The following is a 23,736-nucleotide window of genomic DNA, read 5'->3' on the forward strand; positions in this document are numbered from 1 at the left end:
TGGGAGGATGCCAATTATTTTATTTTTAATGGCATCAATTTTATTTATGAAGAATCCCATAAAATCATTACTACTAAGAGCTAAGGGAATGGATGGATCAACAGAGCTGTGGCTCTGGGTAAGTTTTGGCAACTGTACTAAAGAGAAATCTAGGATTATTTTTATTCTCCGTTCCTTAAACACAATGAGGTGTTTAAGGAACTATGCCTGATTCTACACAAAATCGAGCCCATGAGTGAGTGAGAACAGTTTAAATTAAACTTTAGGCCCCTCCCCCAACATTTTCTTCCCAATGTGATACCCTCCTTCTTTCCCTCCTGGTCTCCCAGTCGACATGCACAAGACTAACCACGCACCTCAGTCTCGTGCACAATCCTCTGGAGGAAACAAGGCTTCATCGAGGGACTTTTCTTGTTTTTTTTTTTACATAAATGTCTGGGGTAAATTATATTTTCCTATGTGAATGGTCAACACTTACATGCATGCCATGCTGTTCTGTTTACATATCCTGTCGTGCATGCACAGTAGGACCCGCTGCGTAGCAACGGCTCTGCACGTTGTTGTGCCATTGGCAGAGAAAAGTCGTCCCAGATTGTCCCTATTTGGCTGCTTATTCCTATTAAAAAAAGCCCAGACTAGCTTGATTGCTGAATCAATTTGTCAATTGTTGTTGTCAGATTAGACATTAATACAATGTGTGACAATCATTTTTATTAAACAGACAAGTTGAGATATTTCTTTATCCTCCAGCTCCTGCAATGTGTCCAAGGTGCCCTGTGCTGCCTCTGCTTGATGATGCGAGTCAATCTGGATTTTCAATGCTGATATTGTTGTGTCATTTTCGGCTATCAGTGCCGCTATCTCTCCTCTCACAGTAGTGTTAACGTCCAAGATCTCGGTCTCAATTTTCTGCAGACCACAGGCTGAGATGTTCTGACAGCACTGTGATGCGGTTTTACACAAAGCGATGCCAGTAAACCCTAGTAAATTGTGGCAGTTATTCACAAAAGTGGACGTAATTTCCTCCACAGTGAAGAAACAGACTGATGAAATCACAGACAAGATAGTCACTTCATTTTAGTCCTGCTAAAGGTTGCTTTTGCGTATTTTGTACCTAAATTTTGCCTGACTGATTTCTACCTGTAAATGTTTTCATTGCGAAACACGCCCTTTAAAACCTTTCCTTTTACCTCTCAAGATTGCAGCCGGACAGGATCACAGAATGAGCATCTCCCTCATTAAAACTCTGAGGTCGGTGGAGCCCTGAGGCTCGTTACAGCCTGTAGAGATGAATGGGGAGGACTAGTTTGTTGGAGGCATAGAGGCTGCTTGGGAGTAAGCCAAGGCAGCCTCAGTAAGTGAGCCCTTTGTCAGGCCTGTCAAAGCGTTCTCATCAAACTCAGCTGTTCACTGTAAAACACACTGATCATTATGAACAGGCTAGAGACTGAAATAGAGAAGAACAATGAGCGTGGCAAATCAATATTCTGATGTTCATCTCAGAAATAAATCCAGTGGATGAAAAGAAAGATCTCTTCATGCTCTAAATATCAGATGTTTTAAAATGCCTACATGGCTTTCTTGGCCTACATGGGTAATACACGGCTGAGTTACTAGGTGGTTTATTAAAACTGACTTTAGAAACAACATTTGCCATATCGTTCAGCCTGTGCTTTTTTAAAAGTTGTGGCATAAAAACCACACTGCAACACCAAAAATCAACCAAACTGAAGATGGTGTTTCTATTATGGATTACAGATTGTAAGCTCCATAACGGCTTGGAGCTGGCACAAAACTTCCTTCAGAAGGTTGGAATGGTTTGTTTGTGATCACAGTGTATTGGTGTACTGGATGGAGAAAGTCTGAGCATGGTGGCAGGTGGCAACACAACCATAAGGTGGAACTTATGGTTGCCCACTAAGCTTGCACACCAGTGTGGATTGGTGGAAATTGAATAGCAATTTATCAAGTCTGAGGACCTCAAAGCGCTTTACACCACATTCAGTCATTCACCCACACATTCACACGCTGATGAGGGTAAACTACATGGTAGCCACAGCTACCCTGGGGCAGACTGGCAGAAGTGGAGCTGCTAGACAATGGCCGTCACTGGGCCCTCAGACCACCGCCAGCAGGCAAAGTGGGTGAAGTGTTTTGCCCAAGGACACAATGACTGAGCTGGTGAAAGTGGAGGTTTGAACCATCATCACATCAGTTACAGAATGAACTCCTAACCCCGATGCCATCATCGCCCCTACTAGCACTGAGGAAGGTGCTGTACAATAACATGCAGAGATATTTAATACGATGAAAAATGACAATATTCGTGAATGATTAGAAACAAAGCAAGGTATAAATACTATTGCTTAAAAATAATGTCAGTTGACACATAATACTAAGGAAAATAAATGAGTCCTGTATTAACCAAGCTGTGCTTCTAACACATAAGTGTGTGCTTATACGGTATAATGCCACTTATCCAATGACAATTTCAGCCACGCACTGCTCTACTACATTATTTGCCTACTGCATCTCCACAGACCCACTGAAAGCTGGAGCGGTGGCTTTAAGCCTCACCTCCCGCTGTCCGTGCTGTGCACTCTTCTGCTCCAAAGTTTGCCTTACAGAGTTAAAATTTAGGGCTTTATAAGGAATTTATTTTGCCTCAGCCATGGCAGGAACGATGGTAAGGACTTTAAAGTGCAAAACTGCGGACTTTTGATTTTCTGTTCTTTTGTTTCCTTCTGGCATTGTTTATGATTTGCAAATTGCACAATTATGTTTTGGTTTTACCCACTCCATTCACAGTGGTCCTTAACATTAAAGGGCCTAGTCATGTATTTTGGCCATAAAATGAACACACACAAAAAGAACATATTAATTTTCAAATAAAACAATACACGCCAAGCGTTCATCTTGATAGTGTTAACGTTGTCCTTTTTGAGCCTAAAAAGAAGTTTTCACAATCAGCAGACATAAATATTGTTGCGCCATCTGGCAGCAGTACCACAGAATTATAGAACCCGTAGACCTTCCAGCAATGCTAGGGCTACTTTGCCTATTTCTTTTCACACCTCCACTGGATGTTGCTGACTCACTTGGATCCATTGCTTCTCTGTGTTTACTCATTGTGCGCATGCACAATATCGTACTTCCAGTCACATGGCCTTGTTACGGTACATTTTGACAAAAGCACCCTGTTAATTTTTTATTTAATTTATTTTCACAACAAAACATAAAAACAGAATCATGTTTCACTAAAAAAGAAGAAAATGTGATGGACAACTGCTGAAAAACCCTCAAGGGGCTTAATGAGTGGCAGTCTCCATACTAACAAATATATTTCAAAAACAACAACATTTCAATATATAAAACAGTTTAAAATATAATTTAGACCACAAATCCATATAGAAAATTCAGACAGCTAAGTAGCAGCAATTTTACTCTCCGTTTAAACTGTTCTTTAGAAAGATCTGTCAATGATGTGGGAAGACTGTTCCATATCTTTATTTATTTTCTTTGTTTACGTCATATAGAGCTAAAATAAGGTGTAAAACATAGAAATAAAATATAGTAAGCCAGCAGGGCCTTTGAATGCAACCAGACTGAGCTACTGGCACAGAAATTCATAGTCATAGTACTTGAGTCAGCACCTTTAATGTCATAGCTCTTCATTTTAACTTTTTCTGGCACTTCCTTGGTGAAAACCATCTCATTCCTCCTCATCCCATGGCCAATCAGTGAACAGCAGTCTGTTCACGTCACATTTCAGCACCTACTCAGCTCCGGTCATACTTCCTCCTGGGCAGGTACAGAAAAAGGCCAACCTGGTGCGAAAGGAAATAAAAATTGTAATTGAAATGCCGCAAAGTGGGCGCAGCCAAATTGAACCAGGCCAAGGGGAGACCAGGGATAACGGGCGTAAGAGAGATCCACAGGCCTGGGGCTTGTTGCAATCAGGGTTGTGTTCGTAGCATCTATGTGGCATCATTATTGAAGTGTTCTGTTGGTATATACAGTGTGGAAGAGTGCAGTCTTGAGGGGGACCAGCGGCACGGTAACTGCCTTCAAGCTAAAGGGAAGGTTTGCAAATATACCATGATCCAGCTATGTTCTAAAAACAATTAAGTCATGTAGAGCGTAGTAAAGTGAAGGCACCTTACCAAGCTGTGTTGATGCTATGCTTCTTCTCTTGTGTTTGGATGATTTTATAATACAGAGGGGATTTATCTTCATGATAGTCATGTGTTAATCCGCATGAGCAACACAACAAACTAACATAGTCATTTTTCATATGAACAGCAGCTTTCAGGTTTTTTAACCCATTTTACCTTAAGCTGTAGTTCAGGACCAGCAGCCCTTTTGTCGTGGAGCGGTAGTACCTATTTCAGCTAATGAGGTTGTGGACATTGATAGCTTCCCGTGTCTAGCAGTATGCATTACATGACATTCATCTGTTCTTTTGTTCCACATCCTTCACACAGTCCAGATGTTTCACTGATAGAACACCTATGAGCTGCTCACAAGGACACAGCAACTCTTCCTTCTCATCACTGTTTAGTTTGGAATGACCGGCTACATTTAATCAATTATGCAGTGAGGGAGCCTCTTTTTTCATTTTCTCATCTCTGCTATGTGCTGATATGTTTTTCTTTTCTTTGGAATAATCTTGCTGTGGAGATATGCTTTAAGGGGAAATGAAAAATGTTTTAAAGTTAACATCACTGAAAAGTAAAAGCATCAAATATACTTATTGTAATAGGTGTTAATTAAAAAGCAATTGTACTAACTTGATTTTGGTTATAACAAGTGAAAAAAAAAAAAAAAAAAAAAAACGATCCGGTGTGTTCGGCATTTTTCCATGACCATCTGGATGTGTGACGTAAGTTGTGCCACTGAGGATAAACGGCATACAGCAATGCAACAGGGAGTGGATGAGTACAGGTTCAACATGGTTCAGTGTTGCAACTAATTGTTCAAACCATCCTGATAAGTTTGAGGTTAAATAAATGGTTCCCTGGTATGATTTGTAGCAGTGTTTCCCTAAATGATATTGTAGCCATATCAATATTTGCCTATTTGATTTGATTTCCCCTTTTACTAAAGTAGAGGAAGTTGTGAAGAAACAAAACATCCAGATAAAATGACAATGATTACAGTTGATTCAAAAACACAGCATTCTCCACATTTATTAGTAGCCCTCGTAAAGCCATGTAAAATATATTAATTTCTTCACTCACACTGAAAACATTGGGAACAATCTGATCTAATTCATTTGAATATATTTATTTAAAACTGAAAAAAATCCCAAGTTCCTTTTTGTTCATATACAAAAATGGTTCTACATTTCGCACTCCTAACAATTCCTTAATAAATGTGCTGCCGCTTCACAATAAGGCTTCCCTTATAAATGGTTGATTTTTAGTTTATAAATGTGTTAAAAATGAATCTGTAAATACTTTATAACTCATTCATAAGTGTTTATTACACATTAATTAAGGTTCACCCTGATGGGTTTGTGGTTACAAGGTAGTAACTTAGTCTGAAATGTTTAATACAAGAAACTCGAGATTAAATATGTAGTTGCACAGATTAAGCACACTATTTGGCAAGAAACCGGTCTGTTTTGTCTCTTGGTTGTCCATAGTTAAATGGTAAAAAACACTAATGAATGAGTTATAGTGTTTATAGTTTATTTAATAACATATCTATAAACTATTTACAAAAAGACTCCCCTTGTAAATGGCTAACAAAGTGGTACCGAAATGTAAGAAATTCATCGTGGTATAGCTATACACATTAAGCTTTTTTGAAAAGATGATGAGAGAGTTGGGGAGGTTTAAAATAATAAAAAAAAGCTGCATGACTTTCAATTTCCCTGGGGTACAAATATGACATAATGGGAGGCATTTTTCTGTTCATAATGGGAAACACAAGACAATATGCCATTTAATGATATATGTCTTCCTGATCTATTGACGTAAGACTGTGCTCTGGCAATACAATAATTAAATATATATATATATATATATATATTTTAAATCAGGATTGATTTTAGGGTTTTGAATTAAGGATATGTAGTTGTTGGCCAAATTTGTAACAAAAAAATGCATGTTAAATAGATTAATCGTTAACTGAATTCAGTGGAATTAGGAATGGATGGATGGATGGATGGATGGATGGATGGATGGATGGATGGATGGATGGATGGATGGATGGATGTCTATCCCAAGAGAGCTTAAACAAATAGAAATGCTTAGGGATTTCTGCTATCAACAGAAGTCCTGAAACAATTTATTCATAGGAAAATGAAAAAGATCAGACTGAATAGTATCTGAATGAAAGATAGCCCTTAGTGATAGTGTCCAGAAAATGTTCCTATGAATATTCCCAGTTAGTCAATTATCCAAATGAAGCACTTAAAAATTAGGCTCTTTTGTTGGATTCTTGTGAATCTCATTTAATGAATGAATTGGCTCGGTTATATGACAAAAAAAAGAGTTAATCCCTACATCCCTCTCTGCCCGCCTCCACCTTTTCCCCCTCTCCCTCTGTCTCTCTAGCTGGATTTCCTATGTTTTTCTGTATTGCTGAGGGGGAAACAAAGGGAACAAAAGAATGAGAGGAGACAGTAAGCTCTTCGTCCACTGTAGTGAGTGGTGGAGTGGGGCTCTCAATAGAGAGCTGGCCAGACTGGGTGGACTGATGCTATGAGAACTAGGCCAGAGGACTGTTGACAGCACTCTAGAGTCTAAAGTCATAGACGGACGTAGGAGAGTGCAGAGGGAAAAGGGAAAAATGCAAAATCTCAGGAATCTTTATTTGGCAGGATAGAAGTAGACACCAGGATCTGGGGCTTTAAAACTGAAAAGGTCACAGCAAAGTCAGTTTAACTAGTAGTGCTATACATGCACTTGATGCAGGCCAGTTTTAATAATTAAGCTTGAGCTAAACGCTGTTATATGGCTCATACCTTTCGGCAAGCATGCCTTTTCATTGAGAGACAAACTGAAAAAAAGAAAGGAAACGCAAAAATTCTAATTCTGATGGGACTATTCGACTGTGTAGTGATCTTTTTGTCCTCAAAACGAACAATGCGGTCAATAATGGCAATTAAAGCAGCTCAACGTAGTGGGATAAAATCTTACCTGAGTTCTAAAGCTTTTCATCTTTGACACAAGCCATTTTGTAATGCTCTGGACCTCTTAATGCCTAATTCATAGCTTCCAGTCTGCTCTACAGTCTGCTCAACCACCAAGTATGTGCAATTTAAATGCTGTCATCTGCACTTTCTCACTGAGATCCACAAGGGGTCTCTGTGGAGCACATTGGTTGCACACATGGGCTGGCACAATTGTAGTCCTAGTCAGAGGGGGGCGTCAAACATGCAGCAGATAAAGAAAACCACCATTCAGATCATGAGGGGAAGAAGAAAATCGGCAGCAAAGCTAGCTTTAAATCATTACGGCGAGGAGAGAACTTCTGTTTTTCCAGTTTGAATATTTTTCTCTCTCTCTAAAAATAAGCATACAAAATAGGATTGCTATTCTGATGAGAAATCGCTTTTTTCTTTTTTCTGCCGTTTGACTAGTGGATAAACTAGCACATCATCCCCCTTAGAGTTTTGAGGGAAAACTGAATAGTGCAGCGTGGTTGTTAAGCTGAGTTAGGAATAGTTTGAATAGCAGAACTATCCACATCAAAACCGATTGACTTATCCAAAAAAAAACTTTGTAAGGGGTTTATTTTAAGAGTTATGATATTCTAATTTCTAACTCGCCTGAAAAAGTAGCAAACAAATATGCTAACAACTAGCCTATTTATATTGGTGAACACTTTTGGTAAAATCTGTGGAAATTCTGCTTCACATCTCAAGAAATTTCAAATACCCTGATTCAAAAGGCAACTTAAACTTGATACTGATCTTAAAGCTAGGGTCGGCAATTTTTTCGGAAGTTTCCCCTTTTTGAATAACTCCACATGCGCAAGACCTGCTTACCTCGCTCTTCCACTCTTCTGGTGATTGCGTCTTAAAAATCCATTCTGGTCTTATTATTTCCACTGAGGACTCCCTCTTCTTCTCATAAACAGGAACGTGGATCGCTACATGCGACTCTGAGCCATGATCAAAGTCTACGGTGAGAGCAGTGGAGCTACAATGAACAGCTAACCGCTAACCTAGCTGCTAAGCTAACTGGATACATAAACACTAGACGTGCACATGTGCAGCCAGCAAGCGGAAACTATGAAGGAACGAGCACGGACACTGGCGTTATGTGAGCGTGTCAGAATGATGTGGGACAGCCAATAGATATGGTGATACCCCCAGAACTTGAGGGACAGAGGGGTATGAATGGAACAGGAACAGGAGTTTTTACAGGCTTGCAACCACCATATAAAACTGTTTTTTAACCTCCTTTTTGTGAATACATAATGTATTTACTTCTTTCAGGGTGAAAGGACCATTTTACCCAGTATTACAAAAAAAAAACATTTTCTGAAATGGATTACCAACTTTAGCCTTAAGTGTGCCTTTACAAATGACCACTATATCTTAATCAGGCCTGCCCTGATCACATTTTTATTGGATTTTTCCAGCATGCAGAAACCAATATCAGAGGGCTCATTTGTAGACCAATTTAACTCTCTGAATTGACTTCATTGTCCTTTTAGGAGTTTTCCTTAAATCTTATTAGCATGATTAGCAAAGAATCAAACCCAATTGGCAATTGTTTTGTTTCTCCTTATTAATGCTATGTTAAATCAAAGAGGGATAAATCTCACAGCAAAACCCTGGAGTGAAGTTAGTTGAATGTTCACGTTGATGTTTACGACATTTAATCCAAAGGAAAAAGTACAATAACAAAAATTTAAACTGGATTATATATTTTTTCTTTTTCACATCTTTGTGAAAAACTACACGTTAATAGATGTTGAGAACATCAATAGTGTCTTTGAACAATGAGATATGTCTCATTGAAGGACATGGTTAGATGGAGGTCATGAGAAACTTCCTTATTAAAATGACAAAAGATGGATTCTAAAATGAAAATTTGGTGAAACAAAAAACAAGGAAAAAGGAGAAAAGTCAAAAACAGTTTTTGCCAGTTTCCAGCATCTTCTGCATCAGATCAGATGTCCTTGGCTGCCAGATCAGATTCATGAGAAAAGAGAAAACCAATTCTGAGACTGTCTTTTTACAGTTTAATTTCAGATCACCTATAAAGATAACCTGACAACAGCCAGCTGCATGTCTCGCTCCATGCAGCTGGCTGTTGTCAGGTTACTATAAAGATGCATTAGTTTTTAGATGTTTGCTGCCAGTTAAATTAGATTTTAGTAAATAGGTCTGCTATTGACCGCATTGTGAGGTAACTGTTAGCTTGTTTGCCTTGAGACAAGGAGGTCCTGTGGTCAAATCCTGGGCTGCATTGATGGCCAGCCTCCCTCCCAGCGTCATGAATCTTAGGTTAGTTGACTTGAATGTTGGTCCTGTGTGATGGATGGGCAACCTTTTCCAGGTATATCCCACTTCTCGCCCACTGAAACCCTAAAGCCAACACACACATGGATTCAGTGTTTATAGAGAAACTCTCAACACTTTCAGTCGGAGTTCTTTAATGCAAATTAATTAGTAAGCAGGATGATACAGGGATGAATATAAAGAAAATGAAGAGATCTGTACATCGTAGGATACTTATTTGACTGTCGTTGGTCAAGGGAACATGGAAACATGGTTGTGTTGCAGTAGAGTGATCAGTTTGTATTTGACACTTTTGGATTGACTTACAATAACTGTTAAAGGTCACCAAAGTGTTTTCAATTGTGTTAAACTGAGACTGCCAGTATAGAGTGCGTTTGTGTGTATGTGCTCTGGAGGTAATCATGCATGCAGTGCATAGTTTTTTTGTGACACAGGAAGTGGTGATGTAATAGTTGACAATCCCAAAAGCTTTTCACATGCTCAATGTCTCCCTCTCAGAGTCTCTAACATGCTTTTTGCCTCTTGGCTACCATACAGCTCTAAGTTCCACAGTCATGTGAAACTGTTGGTTATGGTTGCAGGCTATGAGTAGCGCGGTTTGAGACAAATAGACACTCAGGCAGCTACTGGGCTTACAGCTCGCAGGCAGCAAGTCATTGACCTCTTCAACATAAAAGCATATGTAACACTGCTGACGTTGGACCCAAACAAACAGCTAAAATTACACTTTCACCCTGCCAGGAAATCAAGTCCTGACTCCATTTTTGATCAAAAACCTGTATAACAACATGGAGTCTTTCAAGAGCAAATTCTCATGCTTATTACAAGTAGGAGGAAGTTTATTGTCTTTCATACATGTCAAAAATATACAATGAAACTCAATTGTTTGTCTTGTCCTGAGATTATTAAAGAAGTAGAGTTTCCTTCCACGTGTAGGAGATCAAGCAACATTTGGGAGGGGAAGTACGACTGTCTCATCTTCTGAAGGAAGCAGGGGTATGTTCTAAAAAGTCACACTAACTCTCTGGTCAGCAATAGTGTCCAATCAACAGACCTTGTTCATGCTCGATGGTAACCAGTTGTTGTTGCCAACATATGGGTGGTGGTAGCCTCCATTACTTTTATTACTGCATTGAGTTTTTAGAAGCATGCACCACAGCATCATGATATCCATGAACAGACTCAACACTTTTTTGTCTAATTCAAGGGTCTTCAACCCTGGTCTTCAGGACCCACTGTCCTCCATGTTTTAGCTGTGGCTCTTCTCCACTGCACCTGAATCAAATGATTGCAGGACCTCCTCAGCAGCCATCAAACTACATAGACCTGTTAACCACACATTTATTTAAGTCAGATGTGTGGAGGCAAGCAAACACCTAAAGCAGGCAGGACAGTGGGTCCTGAGGGCAAGGGTTGAAGACCCCTGGTCTATAGCTCAATCCGAAAACCCTTATAGAGCAATGAGTCTTTAGCCAACGCGGAAGTGTGTCAGCAGTCGCCATGATAAGTGCTGTCTGAATAGCGCAGTCAGTAAGGAAGGAGGTGGGAAAAGTAGCCTGCATAATCCCTCCCGTGGCTAGTTTTGCCTAGGAACCCCGCAACGTGCCTTACCAGTGCTAAGAACCCTTAAGGTATCCAACAATTCTTTGTGTGGCTAGACGTATTAGCACAGCCCCCTCACGGAAATCAACAAAAATGTCCGGAGAGAAGAGATTGCACACTTTGTAGTTCATTTTGAAAGGCTGTAGGCCCAGATTTGACTTGCAAACTCCACGTGAGTTTCCGTCACGCAATGATGTCGGAGTTAAAGGCTGTCCAAATTCGGCACAGCAGTCCAAAGCTGCTTTCCTCCACACAATAGTTCTTACTGTTGACCCCATGAAATGTCAAGGAACAGAAGCTAGGAGCAGTAGCTAGAAGCTATTATTAGGGGTATTCGGATGGAGCTCACATGAGAAGAAATTAGCTACCCAGCCCAGGAGGAGGTCCAGCTGGATTTAGCCATGTTGGTATGGAGACAGCCAGGAGCAAAAACAAAGCACTTGTTTATTTGCTGGGTAATACGCTCCATGTTCGCTTGCAGCTATGAAGAGTCCATGTCCAGATGATGAACATTAAGAAAGTGGTCTCCAGAAGGTTAGCTCTAAGTTAACGGCTCAGCTGCACAGCTTACTTTCTCTAACCTCACTTCATTCTGTGCCAGGCAGGCCTCCCACTCAGTTGTTGGCCGTAAACCATATTGGGACATATTGTGCATTTTGTTTGGTCAATCTTGTCAAACAGACCCAGTTACAGGCTCCAGATAATGACAGAATAAACTGAACTTGCAGATACACACTCATATACACACACATAGACAGTCATTACTTGGTCACCGTGTTTTCCATGGGTTAGAACCGCTAGAAACATGCAAATGAAGTGCAGGGTTGGAAGGGCTCATTCTGCGTTATCTCCCATCCCCACTGCTTCAGCCCCAAGGGCTGCTTTAGGGACTCTGCTAAGGGAGGGCTGGGGCTGAATTTGCATGTATGTGAGTGTGTGTGTGTGTGTGTGTGTGGGGGGGGGGGGGGTGTTGGCTTTTAGTACTGTACCACGTGGTCATAACACTCTGATTTCAGACCAAATTAAGCCACATCAAACACACCAGATCAAAGAGTGTACAGCCGCTACTGTCTGTAAGGGTTTGACATCCAGACCGGATAACCCACCCCCAACATACAAGCACCTTTCCTTCCTACTGTCTCCAAACTGCCTCTATATTTTCGATCAATCCAGTGTTCTGCATTTTCTCTGTTTGTAGATTCTCCATTTCCTCTAAAGACGTTTCCAGCTAACACTGAATATAGACACCAAGCCTCCATGCGCACAATTTGTAGGCACTTAACAAGGTTGCAGGTTAATCTGGGGCGAGTATAATGTAATATGTTCAGGGAACCGGGGTGTGTGTGTGTGTGTGTGTGTGTGATAAAGCAGACATCAAGCTTAAAGAAGTGCTGGGAGAGTGGGGTGAGGGGGGTCTGTAGCGTCCATTAGAGACACACCTTTGGCTCCAAATTGTGTTAACGATCCGGGAATGTTCTCATCGTGCGCCTTTGATGCTGCTCCATGCCAGTGGCTGTCGACCGCTTTGTGTGTGCGTGCATGTTTTTATGGGCATGCGAGAGAGCACACGCATGTTGTGTGGAGTAGATGGATTAGATGGCTGCACCCGGAGGAGCGGAGGGGTTTGGGGAGATAAAGGACGAGGTGAATGAAGGGTGAAAGCCGGAGGTGGGGGTACAGTGTACCAACGGAGGGGGATATAACATATGCTTGTGTGTGTGTGTGTGTGTGTGTGTGTGTGTGTGTGTGTGTGTGTGTGTGTGTGTGTGTGTGTGTGTTAATGCTTCTGAGGATCTACAGTCTGGGGATTGAGTAAATGAGGATGAAAACAAGGCCGAGAACCAGAGCAGGAGGCTACAGAACAGGGTGTGAGGAGCACACAGTGTATATTAACTGTTACTGCCTGAAAAGGACCACAAATTAATGTGTTTGATCATTTAAGAGTTGTCAGGTAGAAGGAAGGAGGAAGAAGGAATAATTTAGGAATGTATCAGGAATTATTGGTCCAAGGTCCTAATCGTTCTATGAATGCTATAATGTTATTAGAGTTCCTTGTTTTAGGAGCATTGTTTATTTGTTTCTGCTGTTTTGGTGCCAATGGTACCTACTTGGTGGATGCGTGATTCAGACTAAATCCAATCTTTGAGAAAATTGCAAAACTTTCACCTAATATTCCTGCTTAAAAAGTTCAAAAGAAACCTTCATTGTAGCAGAAAGTTTATTTTTTTTTATTACACTGTCTCTCTCTGTTTCTAAGCTATATAGAAAAGACATTTACCTGAAAAGAATTTCTAAGAAATATTTGTCAGTAATAACACATCTGAATGTGTTTGTGTTGCCAGTGCTCCTATCCTGTGTGGGAGGATTTCAGCGCCAAGGCCACCAAGCTGCATTCCCAGCTCCGGTAAGCTCTGAAGAAATAAAAAAAGAAAATAAATATGATAATAAATACACAGTGCCTTGTAAAAGCAGTTATATAACTTAAACTTCTTCACACTTTGTGACATTACAGCCACAAACGTCAATGTTGTTTTTGTTTATTGGAATTGTGTTGAACGTCACTAGAGCATGATTGTGAAGTGAAAAGAAAATAATTACTTGTTTTAAAATTGTATTTTCAAGTTAAAATAGATAAAACTGAGTTATTAGTTGTGCTCCCAAATAAATCTGGTCTTTGTGGGGAGAAATGGTAAGACAGAATGTATTGTTGAATAAAATCCTCTGGAAGTGTGGGTAATTCTTTGTGTGGTCAGATTTGAACTTTCAGGCCAACACGGAAAACCCCTTGTTGGGCATAAAGCTAGCTCTAATGATCACCCTGCCAAATTGCATATCCAAAGCATGATGCTGCCGCTGCTGTGGGGATTATTTTCTTCAGAAGGAAAAGGATACTTGGTTAAAGTTGGTGGAAAGATGGACAGAGCTAAAACTTGTTGTTAAAATGCTCCCATCAAAGTTTAGACTTGAATCCAGCTGAGACTTTGTTAAAAGTCTGGAAAATGAATATTCACAGATGCCCTCCTCCACCTAATCTGACTGAGTTGAAGTATTTCACAAAGATGTGAACAGCTTCTACAGTTTATTACTAATGAGTTGTGTCTTTTTCTGCAGTGTGGTTTTAAAATACAAATACAAATGCATGCCATGTGTTTTTAGATTTCTGCTGGTAAAAAATAAATAAATGAAAAGCATGATTTCCCCTCCCTTCCATCATCACTTTTGTGAATTACCTTGTGTTGTTTACATAAAATCCCAGCAAATACAACAAAGTGTTTGGATGGAATATGGGCAAAATGAACAAGAGTTGAAGGAGCATGAATAGGGTAAACTAGTGAACCTTATCACCACAATTTTATTCATATTTGATATTTCCATTTAAAACAATAAGGTGTTTATTATTTCATCTTACGTCATGTATTGAGAACTCTGTTTTTATCCTTGTAGAACCACTGTTCTGGCTGCTGTGGCCTTTCTGGATGCCTTTCAGAAAGTAGCAGACATGGCTACCAACACCAGAGGTAGGATGACAGCAAGTGCATGTCTGTGTGTCAAATAAGGAACCAATAGAAACTTTGAAACAAAAAAAAAAAAAAAAGAAAATCTCAAGCATTGGTTCTTGTCAATTTTTTTTCCCCCTCTGCTTTAATACTGTTGATCTTGGAAGCGTGCTCAACCTCGCTGTATCAACTAATATATTGTCAGGCGAATATGACATAATCAACCAGTCTGCTAAACTGATGGAAGTGTTTCCAGCAGTCTGCTGTAGAGGTGCATGTAGACACAAAGTAAAAAAGAGCGATGCAGCACTGGGTACAGAAACTGAATAGTGATAAAAATCAAGGTCTTTGAACAGAGCCGGTCGGTCATTAGCTGAAAGTCCTTATGGAAGCTTGCTTTTTCTAATTAAAACACTTGCAAATACACAGCCTGTGTCTGGAGTGGAATTTTGATGGCATCTCGGTGTCTTGTTCACAAATGATGGAAGGCTGAAGCGGAAAAAGGATAGACAGATTGGTAGCTCTTCTGCAGCAACCTGGGCTCAGCTTCAGTGCGTCGATGCATAGAAAGAGCTTAGCCAAAAAGTGAAGCTCTTGGTTTACCTATCGTACCCATCAATATTTTATGATCATCACTAAGCAGCAGGACTGGTAGATCATGAGCAAAAGAACAAGATCTCAGGTAGAAGTTACTGAAATCAGGTCCCTCCTTAAGTTAGCTGGACATAGCCTCGAGAAAGGAGTAGAGACTTTGCTTTCCCCACATTGAAAGGAGTCAGATGTAGTTCAGGCGCCTGATCAGGAGGCCTCCGTCTGGAGCTGTGTCCTTCATGTCCCACTGTGAGCAGACCCCAGGGCAGGGTGGTCAAAAGGTACTGGCGTCTCTGTCCTTTTTTGTTGACGACTACACTGTTTCATCAGGGAGACCTTAAGGTATCTTAACTCTATCACCTCCACCTTTCCCCACATGATGGCAACAGTGTTTTCCATCACATATATACAATCATCTCTTTTGTTTTGTTTACAGTCAAGATGAGAACAAAGCAAATGAATGGGTTGATGATTCTATGCAGGCCAGTCCAGTTCTTCCCCACCAAACATGATGATCCCTGTCTTTATGGGAGTCACTCTGAGCACCGATGGATAGTCAGTTTAAAACAAGAAGCCACCCTTAAGACTTTACCAGCATGACATTGTCCAAAATGGCTTTTGGCAACCTCGTTTGAAAATGGTAAATATAATAGTACCTTAGGCCTAACCCTAGATGAACTTTACTGAAGGGATTCTGCCCTTGGGCATTTTAAACAGGTTTAGGTTGGATGTTGTTGACGTGTTCAGTATTCCATCAGAACGCTAAAAGTCTGCCATCAGTTTTAAATGAACGTTGCGCTAATTGTAAGGGTTGACCAATCAGGGTGTAACACAAGGAAATCCTCCTGCTGTTGTTACTTATTGGGTGCAGATGTGATGCAGTGTTTGCTATGATGAGGTGTGTGTCTCTGTGTGTGTGTGTGTGTCTCTCTCTCTCTCTCGCTCTCTCTTTCTTGTGTGTGTACGTGTGTGTGCCACACCAGGTGGGCTCCTACAACTAAGGATGCAGGAAGAGGCTCATGCTGTTTTTACAGGCCAGACAGGAAGTTGCTAAGCTTTGTCAGCTCATACCAAATGGGCTTCCGTTGCTGAAAATGCACAAAACTATAATGCAAATGATGCCGTTATATTGACGCAGGCTGCTCACCAGAGGCTCGTTGTACTTTCTGTGCTGATGAGTCATTCCACGAGTTAGGCTGCATCTGTCAAATGCCCTTTTTCACTGCGTGGTGCTTTCTGATGGCTCTGCTAAATGGAAGGAAGCAGAAGACAGTATTAATAATGATGCGCTGTCTTCCTGCTGGATGAATGTGCTGCTTATTACAGCGGGTCTTAATCAAACCCAAAGTGTACTGACGATCCACCGTTCTGCTCTTGTACCGACAGTCTCATTTGTATGACCAGATTGGAAACAGTTCCTTTTGGTTGTCGAATAAATTACATATGAAAGGAACAGCTCGGTGTTCAGAAATGATGTTGCTGATTGAATTGTGGCACAAGCAATGGTTTTTAGATTCAGTGTCATTAGCATAGCCACCAATGGGATTGATGTGGATTGTTATAAATTAGAAGTCATATCTCAAGCTGTAGTAGCCATACATTGGTAAAAAAAAAAAAAAAAAAAAAAAAAAAAAGCTTGGTGTCTTTGTTGCAACAGTGGCAGTTGTTAGGTGTGTAAGTAGGGACTCCATCCTAAAAGGCCGTATAGCTACATCGCCTTGCCAAATGCCCCTTGATTTGTTTTAGATTTGTGACATTATGACCACAAACCTCCATCCATTTAAGAGTTGGTGTGGGCATCGTCAATAGATTAACAAAAGGTTGTAGCTGTGAAGTGGAAGGAAAATTACACATAGGTTTACATTCTTAACAAATACAATTCTAAAAACTATGGTGCATTTGCACCCAGCAATCAGTCAGTCGAGTCAAAACTTGGTAGATTCATCTTTTGCTGTAATTCCTGTGTTTTGGTGTATACCTCTAATGCCTTTAATGGCTTTACACATCTAGACTAGGGGGGGTAACTGTGCACTATGCTAGACATGCAGAATGTTTCTGTTAATGGTGATATTTGCCACACCAAATAAAGTAAAAAAAAAAAAAAAAAACTAAGCTTTGTTACAATGTGACAAAATAGGGAATGGAATAGATGAAAATGGTTTGATGGATACAAATATTTAATCAAGTCACTGTATCAAACAATGAATGTTTTTTTCCCCCAAGGATTGTGGGAGAGTGGGATATTTTTGTCTGTGTATATTTTAAATCGAGAAACGGTTTTGGGAGCACCAAAACATTTGAATCTAAAAAGCCTTGCAAATACATTCTACAAGCTTTTATTACCCTGTTTTTATTGTGAAAGCTTTTTTAAACCTGTAGGTGCAGCATTCATCAAAGCAGCCTCCTCCCACTCAGTGTTTTAATTGTTGTCCATGCAAGAACAGAAAGCAACAACACAATGTGCATTAGTCACCATTCGATGGAAAACTTTTTACTGCCATTGCATTAATCAACCCCTCCCTAAAGGGGCCATGACAACACTTTATTTTTCTGAGGTTTTGGGGGTATAACATGGTCTGTTGTGCACTGATTAGGCCGTGTTAATGTCTAAATTAAATACCAAAGCACCTGCTCAGTCAGATCAGACAACAGGTTGTCTTTCTAAGTAGGTTGTCTTTCTACGTAATTCATATTCTCCAATCAGAGTGCACTATCAAGCAAACAGACTTCCCCTTCCCTTTCTCCCCCAGCTGCTGCACCGTCTGACTTGAGAGGTGGAAGGCAGAGCAGAGAGCAGATGGCAGCCTCCCTGTATCAGCTTGAACAGGAGGCAGTCTCCGCAGAAGCCACGGAGCGCAAATATCCCAGATTCAACCTCAAACTAACTTCACAGTTGTTACTAAAAAGGGGAGCTTATATGTTCAAGAGTGGTCTAGCATGCATGAAGGTTGCAACTGAATGCAACTGAAAAATCTGGCTGACTGACGACCACTGCGACTATCACTGTCACAGTATTTCAGCTAGGCTGGAAGCGAGTTCTCAGCTGTGGTACCGCAGTGAAGAACTGGATCCCAGCTGCATATTCTTGTGTCGCAGAGCTCCCCCGCCGCACTGCGGTCAATGTGCCTTGCATTTCGGCCCCACTTTGTTGGGCAGCAGTTTTAAACTGTCCGACAAAGCTGCGGCACAAACACTTCAACCAGCCATAAAACCATAATGGTTTTGTGACGAAGTGTTGCGCTGAGAAAGGGGGGGGGGGTGGACTGGTTTTCCAAATATGATTGTAGCCAATAATTCTTTAGAGAAGTTACATATGCTGCAATATCAACTATTTAAATAAAATGGTTTATACAGTGATGTCATAGTACCTTTAAAAAAGCTGAAGAGCTTCTTCATGGTTTTCACTTGCAATTTGATGATGAACTCCATCCATCCATCCATTTTCTAACGTGTCTATCCCCTGTGGGGTTGTGAGGGGTGCTGGGCCTATCTCCAGCTGTCAATGGGCGAGAGGCGGGGTACACCCTGGACAGGTCACCAGTCTATCGCAGTCAATTCAAATTAATTCAATTCAACTCAATTCAATTCAATGTTATTTACATAGCGGCAATTCACAACACGTTATCTCAAATCCTTTTACAAAGAGAATTTAATCAAATCATACAGATTGGTCAAAAAGGTTCCTATCTAAAGAAACCCAGCAGATTGCATCAAGTCTTGACATGCAGCATTGACTCCTCATCAAACAGCGTAGAGCCACAGTAGACAGTCATCTGCATTGGCTTTACAGCAATCCCTCATACTGAGCAAGCATGAAGTGACAGTGGAGAGGAAAACTCCTCTTAATCAGGAAGGAAAACCTCCAGCGGAATCAGGCACAGTATGAACGGTCATCTGCCTCGACCTACTGGGGGTTAGAGAAGACAGAGCAGAGACATAGAAAGAACAGCAGCACACATTGATCCAGGAATCCTTTCTATGTTAGATGGTAATAGGGGATGATCTGTCCCCCAGGATGTCGTCAGAGGTAAAGAAAATGCTGAGCACAGATTTACCTACTATGAAGAAAAAAAGACAGAGAGGACAAAAAGTTAAAAGTTGAAATGGCAACAAACAATGCAAACTGGAGAACAGTAGAACTCAGCAGAGTGAGAAAACAGGCCCTGATATCCTCTAGCAGCCTAAGCCTATAGCAGCATAACTACAGAGGTAGCTCAGGGTAACATGAGCCACTCTAACTATAAGCTTTGTCAAAAAGGAAAGTTTTAAGATTTGTCTTAAAAGTAGACGGGGTGTCTGCCTCACGGACCAAAACTGGGAGTTGGTTCCACAGGAGGGGAGCCTGATAGCTAAAGGATCTGCCTCCCATTCTACTTTCAGAGACTCTAGGAACCACCAGCAGACCTGCAGTCTGAGAGCGAAGTGCTCTGTTAGGAACATACGGGGTAATCAGAGCTCTGATATATGATGGAGCTTGATTATTAAGGGCTTTATGTGAGAAGGAGAATTTTAAATGTTGTTGATTTTCATCAGAACTCTTGCTGCAGCATTTTGGATCAGCTGAAGGCTGACGCCATCCAGATTATGTGTTTGATTAAGAAGTTTTTTTCACAACTCTGGTCCAAAGATGACAACTTCTGTCTTTTTAGAAATTAAAAGCAAAAAATGTAAAGTCATCCAGGTTTTGATGTCATCAAGACATTCCTGTAGTTGAACTAAGTGATTCTAGTCATCACAGGTGAAATTAACTGATTGCTTTAAACATAAATCTGTTCATGATACGACTCATTTTGGGCTACAATGTACACACAGAATGAGAAACAGAGTCACATAATTAATCCTATATAACTAGACAGTGTGAGAAGGGCTAAATAAACAAGCATGAACGGAAATGGTTAGAAAACTTTCCCAGAGAAGTGCTTGTTTAATTATCAATAATAAGATGAGCGCACAGAGAAGAAGAAAAAACAAACACTAGGATGAGGAACACAGGGCAGAAAGCCCCGGGTGTGTTTTAATTAGCCGGAAGGAAAAATGTCACAAACTGTAGCATGTAGGCTTCTGCATTTTCATTTTTGTGCAAGAGTTGTCAGTGTTTAGCTTCTGCGTATATGTCAGTCTTCAAATGAAGAGAGCCTGGAGGATAGGAGCTGCCGTTTGCTCTGTGTTTGTGATGGTGTGTGTAGGTTCGAGCGGGATTTAACAAGTTGGTGAAATCCAGTGGGAGGAAGTGTGCAAGTGTTTGTAAATTCCCTGCTGTGGGGTGAAACGGAGGCCACTGTCAGATGAACTATCCACATTTGTCCTCTCTGTTTGACGGCGGAGCAAAACACAACAGTGAAACAATTAAACCAGAACTGCCAAGCATTTTTAATTTTGCTGCTAAGTTTAACGCCACAAGGAGCAGATGATACCAGCCTTTTATATGACAGAAAATCAGATATGATATTTTCATACCTTCACTGGAACATTTTCTTGCATTCTTTCACTGATTCTATCTAGGAGATTCTGTCACCACCCTTTTCCTCTTCGGTCTTCAGTCATACAGCAGGTTTCCAAACACCCCAGTTAAAATGTTGATAAATCATTCATATTTGTTCTTCAGTTCAACTTAAGAACAAATCTTTTAGAAGAAAATGACAACAAAAGCAGTCCGGTTGCATATTTTAAGCACTTCCAGATTTCCGTTTCCTTTGACAGGAGAATGTAAGCCTCTTAAATTCTAATATTTACAAACTCTACCAGGCGAAATGTTTTCCAAATTTATCACATTCTGAAGACATCTCTCCAACACAAACTTCAGGTAAACCCCAAAGATTTTCTATTAGATTTACAATTCTGGTTACAAAACGTGAAATTTGACACTTCTTGTGGATTTGGAAAGATGCCTGGGATCACTGTGGTGCTAATCTTTCGCTTTCAAAAAGACACTTGAAGGTAACGGTTAGCTTATCACCTAATGTAATTGGTCAAAAAAAAAAAAAAAAGAAACAGCATTTAGATGTAGATGGATGGACAGAAGACAGACAGAGAGATTCCTGGTATTATCCATGGGTCTTTGAGTTTGTTCATCATACACTTGTTCAGCAGTGGCAGACTTGGGCCTGGCCAAGGACTCCCATGGTGCACTTTTAGCAATGCACAGAGCAATGAAGCACCAGTGTGTGTGTGCTTGCACGTTTGTGTATTTGTATGCTAGTTTGTGCGGGAAACAGAGCTGATAGAGATGATGATGATCTGATGCTACAGAATGCCTGGTGGTTTTATGGCCCGGCTGTCTGCCTGCATCCAGATACAAGCTTCCATTATGAACATCATAAATCTTATTAGTGCGCACAGGCTGGCGTCTGTATGCGCTCATACACAGAGACAAACCTCTCCCATTCTTCGTGGACTATGATTGAAAGTGATGTCCAGCTGCTGATGAAAATTACCGCGGTGACTGGTTTCTACAAAGCAAGACACGAGCAGAAACAAACTAAGGTTTATCTAGGCTGCAGGAGGGAGAAAAAAAAACAGGCTGGAAAAGTCATTTCTAGCATTTTTATAATCTTGATTGAGGCAGATGGGAAGGGAGCCGAGGGCAGGAAGCAGTGAAGTTTATGAGAAAGGTGGTCTTGATTTGGAGAAACGCAACCACTAATAATACCAGTGGTGTGACACAGAGTTTGCCAGCAACCCCAGCCATGGTCACAGGAGTTTACGGTCTCTTTACATAGGTAAAACTTTAATTTGGAAACTGTTTATTGATGGATAAATAGCTTACTGATGTGGGAAACTGCTGTAACAGCACATTTAGAAGAAAATCAGTAGGAATAGGTTGACATTTTAGTAATGTAGATTCTCAAACTGCCACAATAGTGTATCAAGAAATGCTGACTATGATAATCAATAGTGAAGGACTATTTCATAACTTACAAATGAGATGTAAAGATATGTTTTTAGATTTTTAATAATTTGAATTGTGAATCACCCCCCCCCCCCCCCCCCCACACACACACACACATATGTTTGCAGATCCCTGCAAACATATGTTTGCAGATCCATATGTGGCTTGTGGCAGACTACACATGGGACTTCCATAGATGTCAGATATGCATCAAATTTCACAGGATCTCATATGGTTCTGGCCGGCTGGCTGTTACTCCTCTGCTCCGTGTTAATAAGTTCACTCCACGCACCTGTAATCCTGCCACAGGTGCATGCTCCCACCTGTTCACTTGTATTTATATACTGGGTTCAAACAGCCTCTATCTGCCAGATTATTGAAAGCATTCCTTTGAGTAGATGTCCAGCGTTTCTTGTTTTCTTGCTGTGTTCGTGACCAAGTTCTCGTTTCTCTGGATTTCCTCGTCTTACCTTGTCGCTGCTTTCTGTTTCTGACCTGGACTGTCTCTCAGCCAAGAACCTTTCCAAGCCCTTGATAATCTGTCAGCTACCCAACCAGCAGCTACTACGATCCTACTGCCAGAGAGCGTCTGCCTTGAGCTGTTAATGAGCATCTGCCCAGAGTTGTCTGGGCTGACAGCATAGTACCAGCACCAGGGCTTTCTTTACTTTATAAATAACCCTTCTAAAACACAAAGCCAGGTCAGACTGAATTTTTGGGTTCTTGTCAGCGCATTACACTCACACCTGAGCTGTGGACTTCTGCAGCTCCTCCAGAGTTACTAAAGGTTCCCTCTTTGGTCAAGGCTCTCCTTGCCTTGCCTGTCAGGGTTGCTGGATGTCCATGTCTTGGTAGGTCTAGAGTTTTATCTAGAAGTATTAGAGTAAAAAAGAGGCAAATTTTCCGATTTTTATATTCAACGACTCTTTTATTGTTTTCTTTCCCCTTCACAAAATTTTAATGGGATTTGTTGATCAGTTCAAGGTTGTAACAGGACAAAGTGTGAAAAAGTTCAAGAGGTGTGAATACTTTTGAAAGACACTGTAATAAACATGTTCTTTGTTCAGGCTATACTTCTAGGTTTCTGCATGTTTTATCTCAGGCAGACATTGAAAGCAGCATTGATTGACCCATGTGGAAAGAAAAATGTTGACGTCTTGATGTGAGGCCACAAATATAAATCTACAGACAACACACAGACAGTAGAAGACGATTGCCTTATTCAGAACCCAGCATGGTAACCCCCTGAAGCACCACCTGCTACTTCACACAGAGTGACAGTGAAGTCTTTTGATATTTGGAACTCCGCCGTGTGATTCACGTATATGCTAATTTTCTCTCTCTGACTCCGGCAAGGATCCACCACACCTTCAGCCAATCGCAGACCAGCTGAATCACATTAACCAGCACGGTTGCCTGGCAACAGTGCGGAGAGAAAGAGAGCATGTGAGTGTGTGAGAAAAAGGGACGGAAGTGGTGGCAGAGAAAAAATAGCCATGTTGTTGCCAAGACGAGAGGAGAAATCTGAGGAAGAAGGCTTAATTGCCTTTCACAGATTGCCTTTCACGGTCAACCGCCGATTTTGATCTTATCCAGCTGATCACGCAACACGACTGCCTGAAGCAGGTCTCTGTACTTTAGCCCAAATAACTTGGTTACAGTGAGGATTAGTC

At 40.9% G+C, this 23,736-nt stretch overlaps 1 protein-coding gene across 7 annotated transcripts in view; it reads left to right on the plus strand.

Moving 5' to 3' along the window:
• The window catches only part of mtss1lb (MTSS I-BAR domain containing 2b), an 83,836-nt gene that overhangs the window by 15,452 nt on the left and 44,648 nt on the right, over positions 1-23,736 (plus strand). For all 7 annotated transcript variants that reach the window (XM_021315986.2, XM_036136292.1, XM_021315984.2 and 4 more), the window contains exons 2-3: positions 13,429-13,490; positions 14,531-14,604. In XM_021315986.2, the coding sequence (XP_021171661.2) occupies positions 13,429-13,490; positions 14,531-14,604 (136 nt within the window). The remainder of the gene's footprint in view (positions 1-13,428; positions 13,491-14,530; positions 14,605-23,736) is intronic.

Source organism: Fundulus heteroclitus, chromosome 4 (genome assembly GCF_011125445.2).
Source record: "Fundulus heteroclitus isolate FHET01 chromosome 4, MU-UCD_Fhet_4.1, whole genome shotgun sequence".
In the NCBI taxonomy this organism is placed as follows: domain Eukaryota; kingdom Metazoa; phylum Chordata; class Actinopteri; order Cyprinodontiformes; family Fundulidae; genus Fundulus; species Fundulus heteroclitus.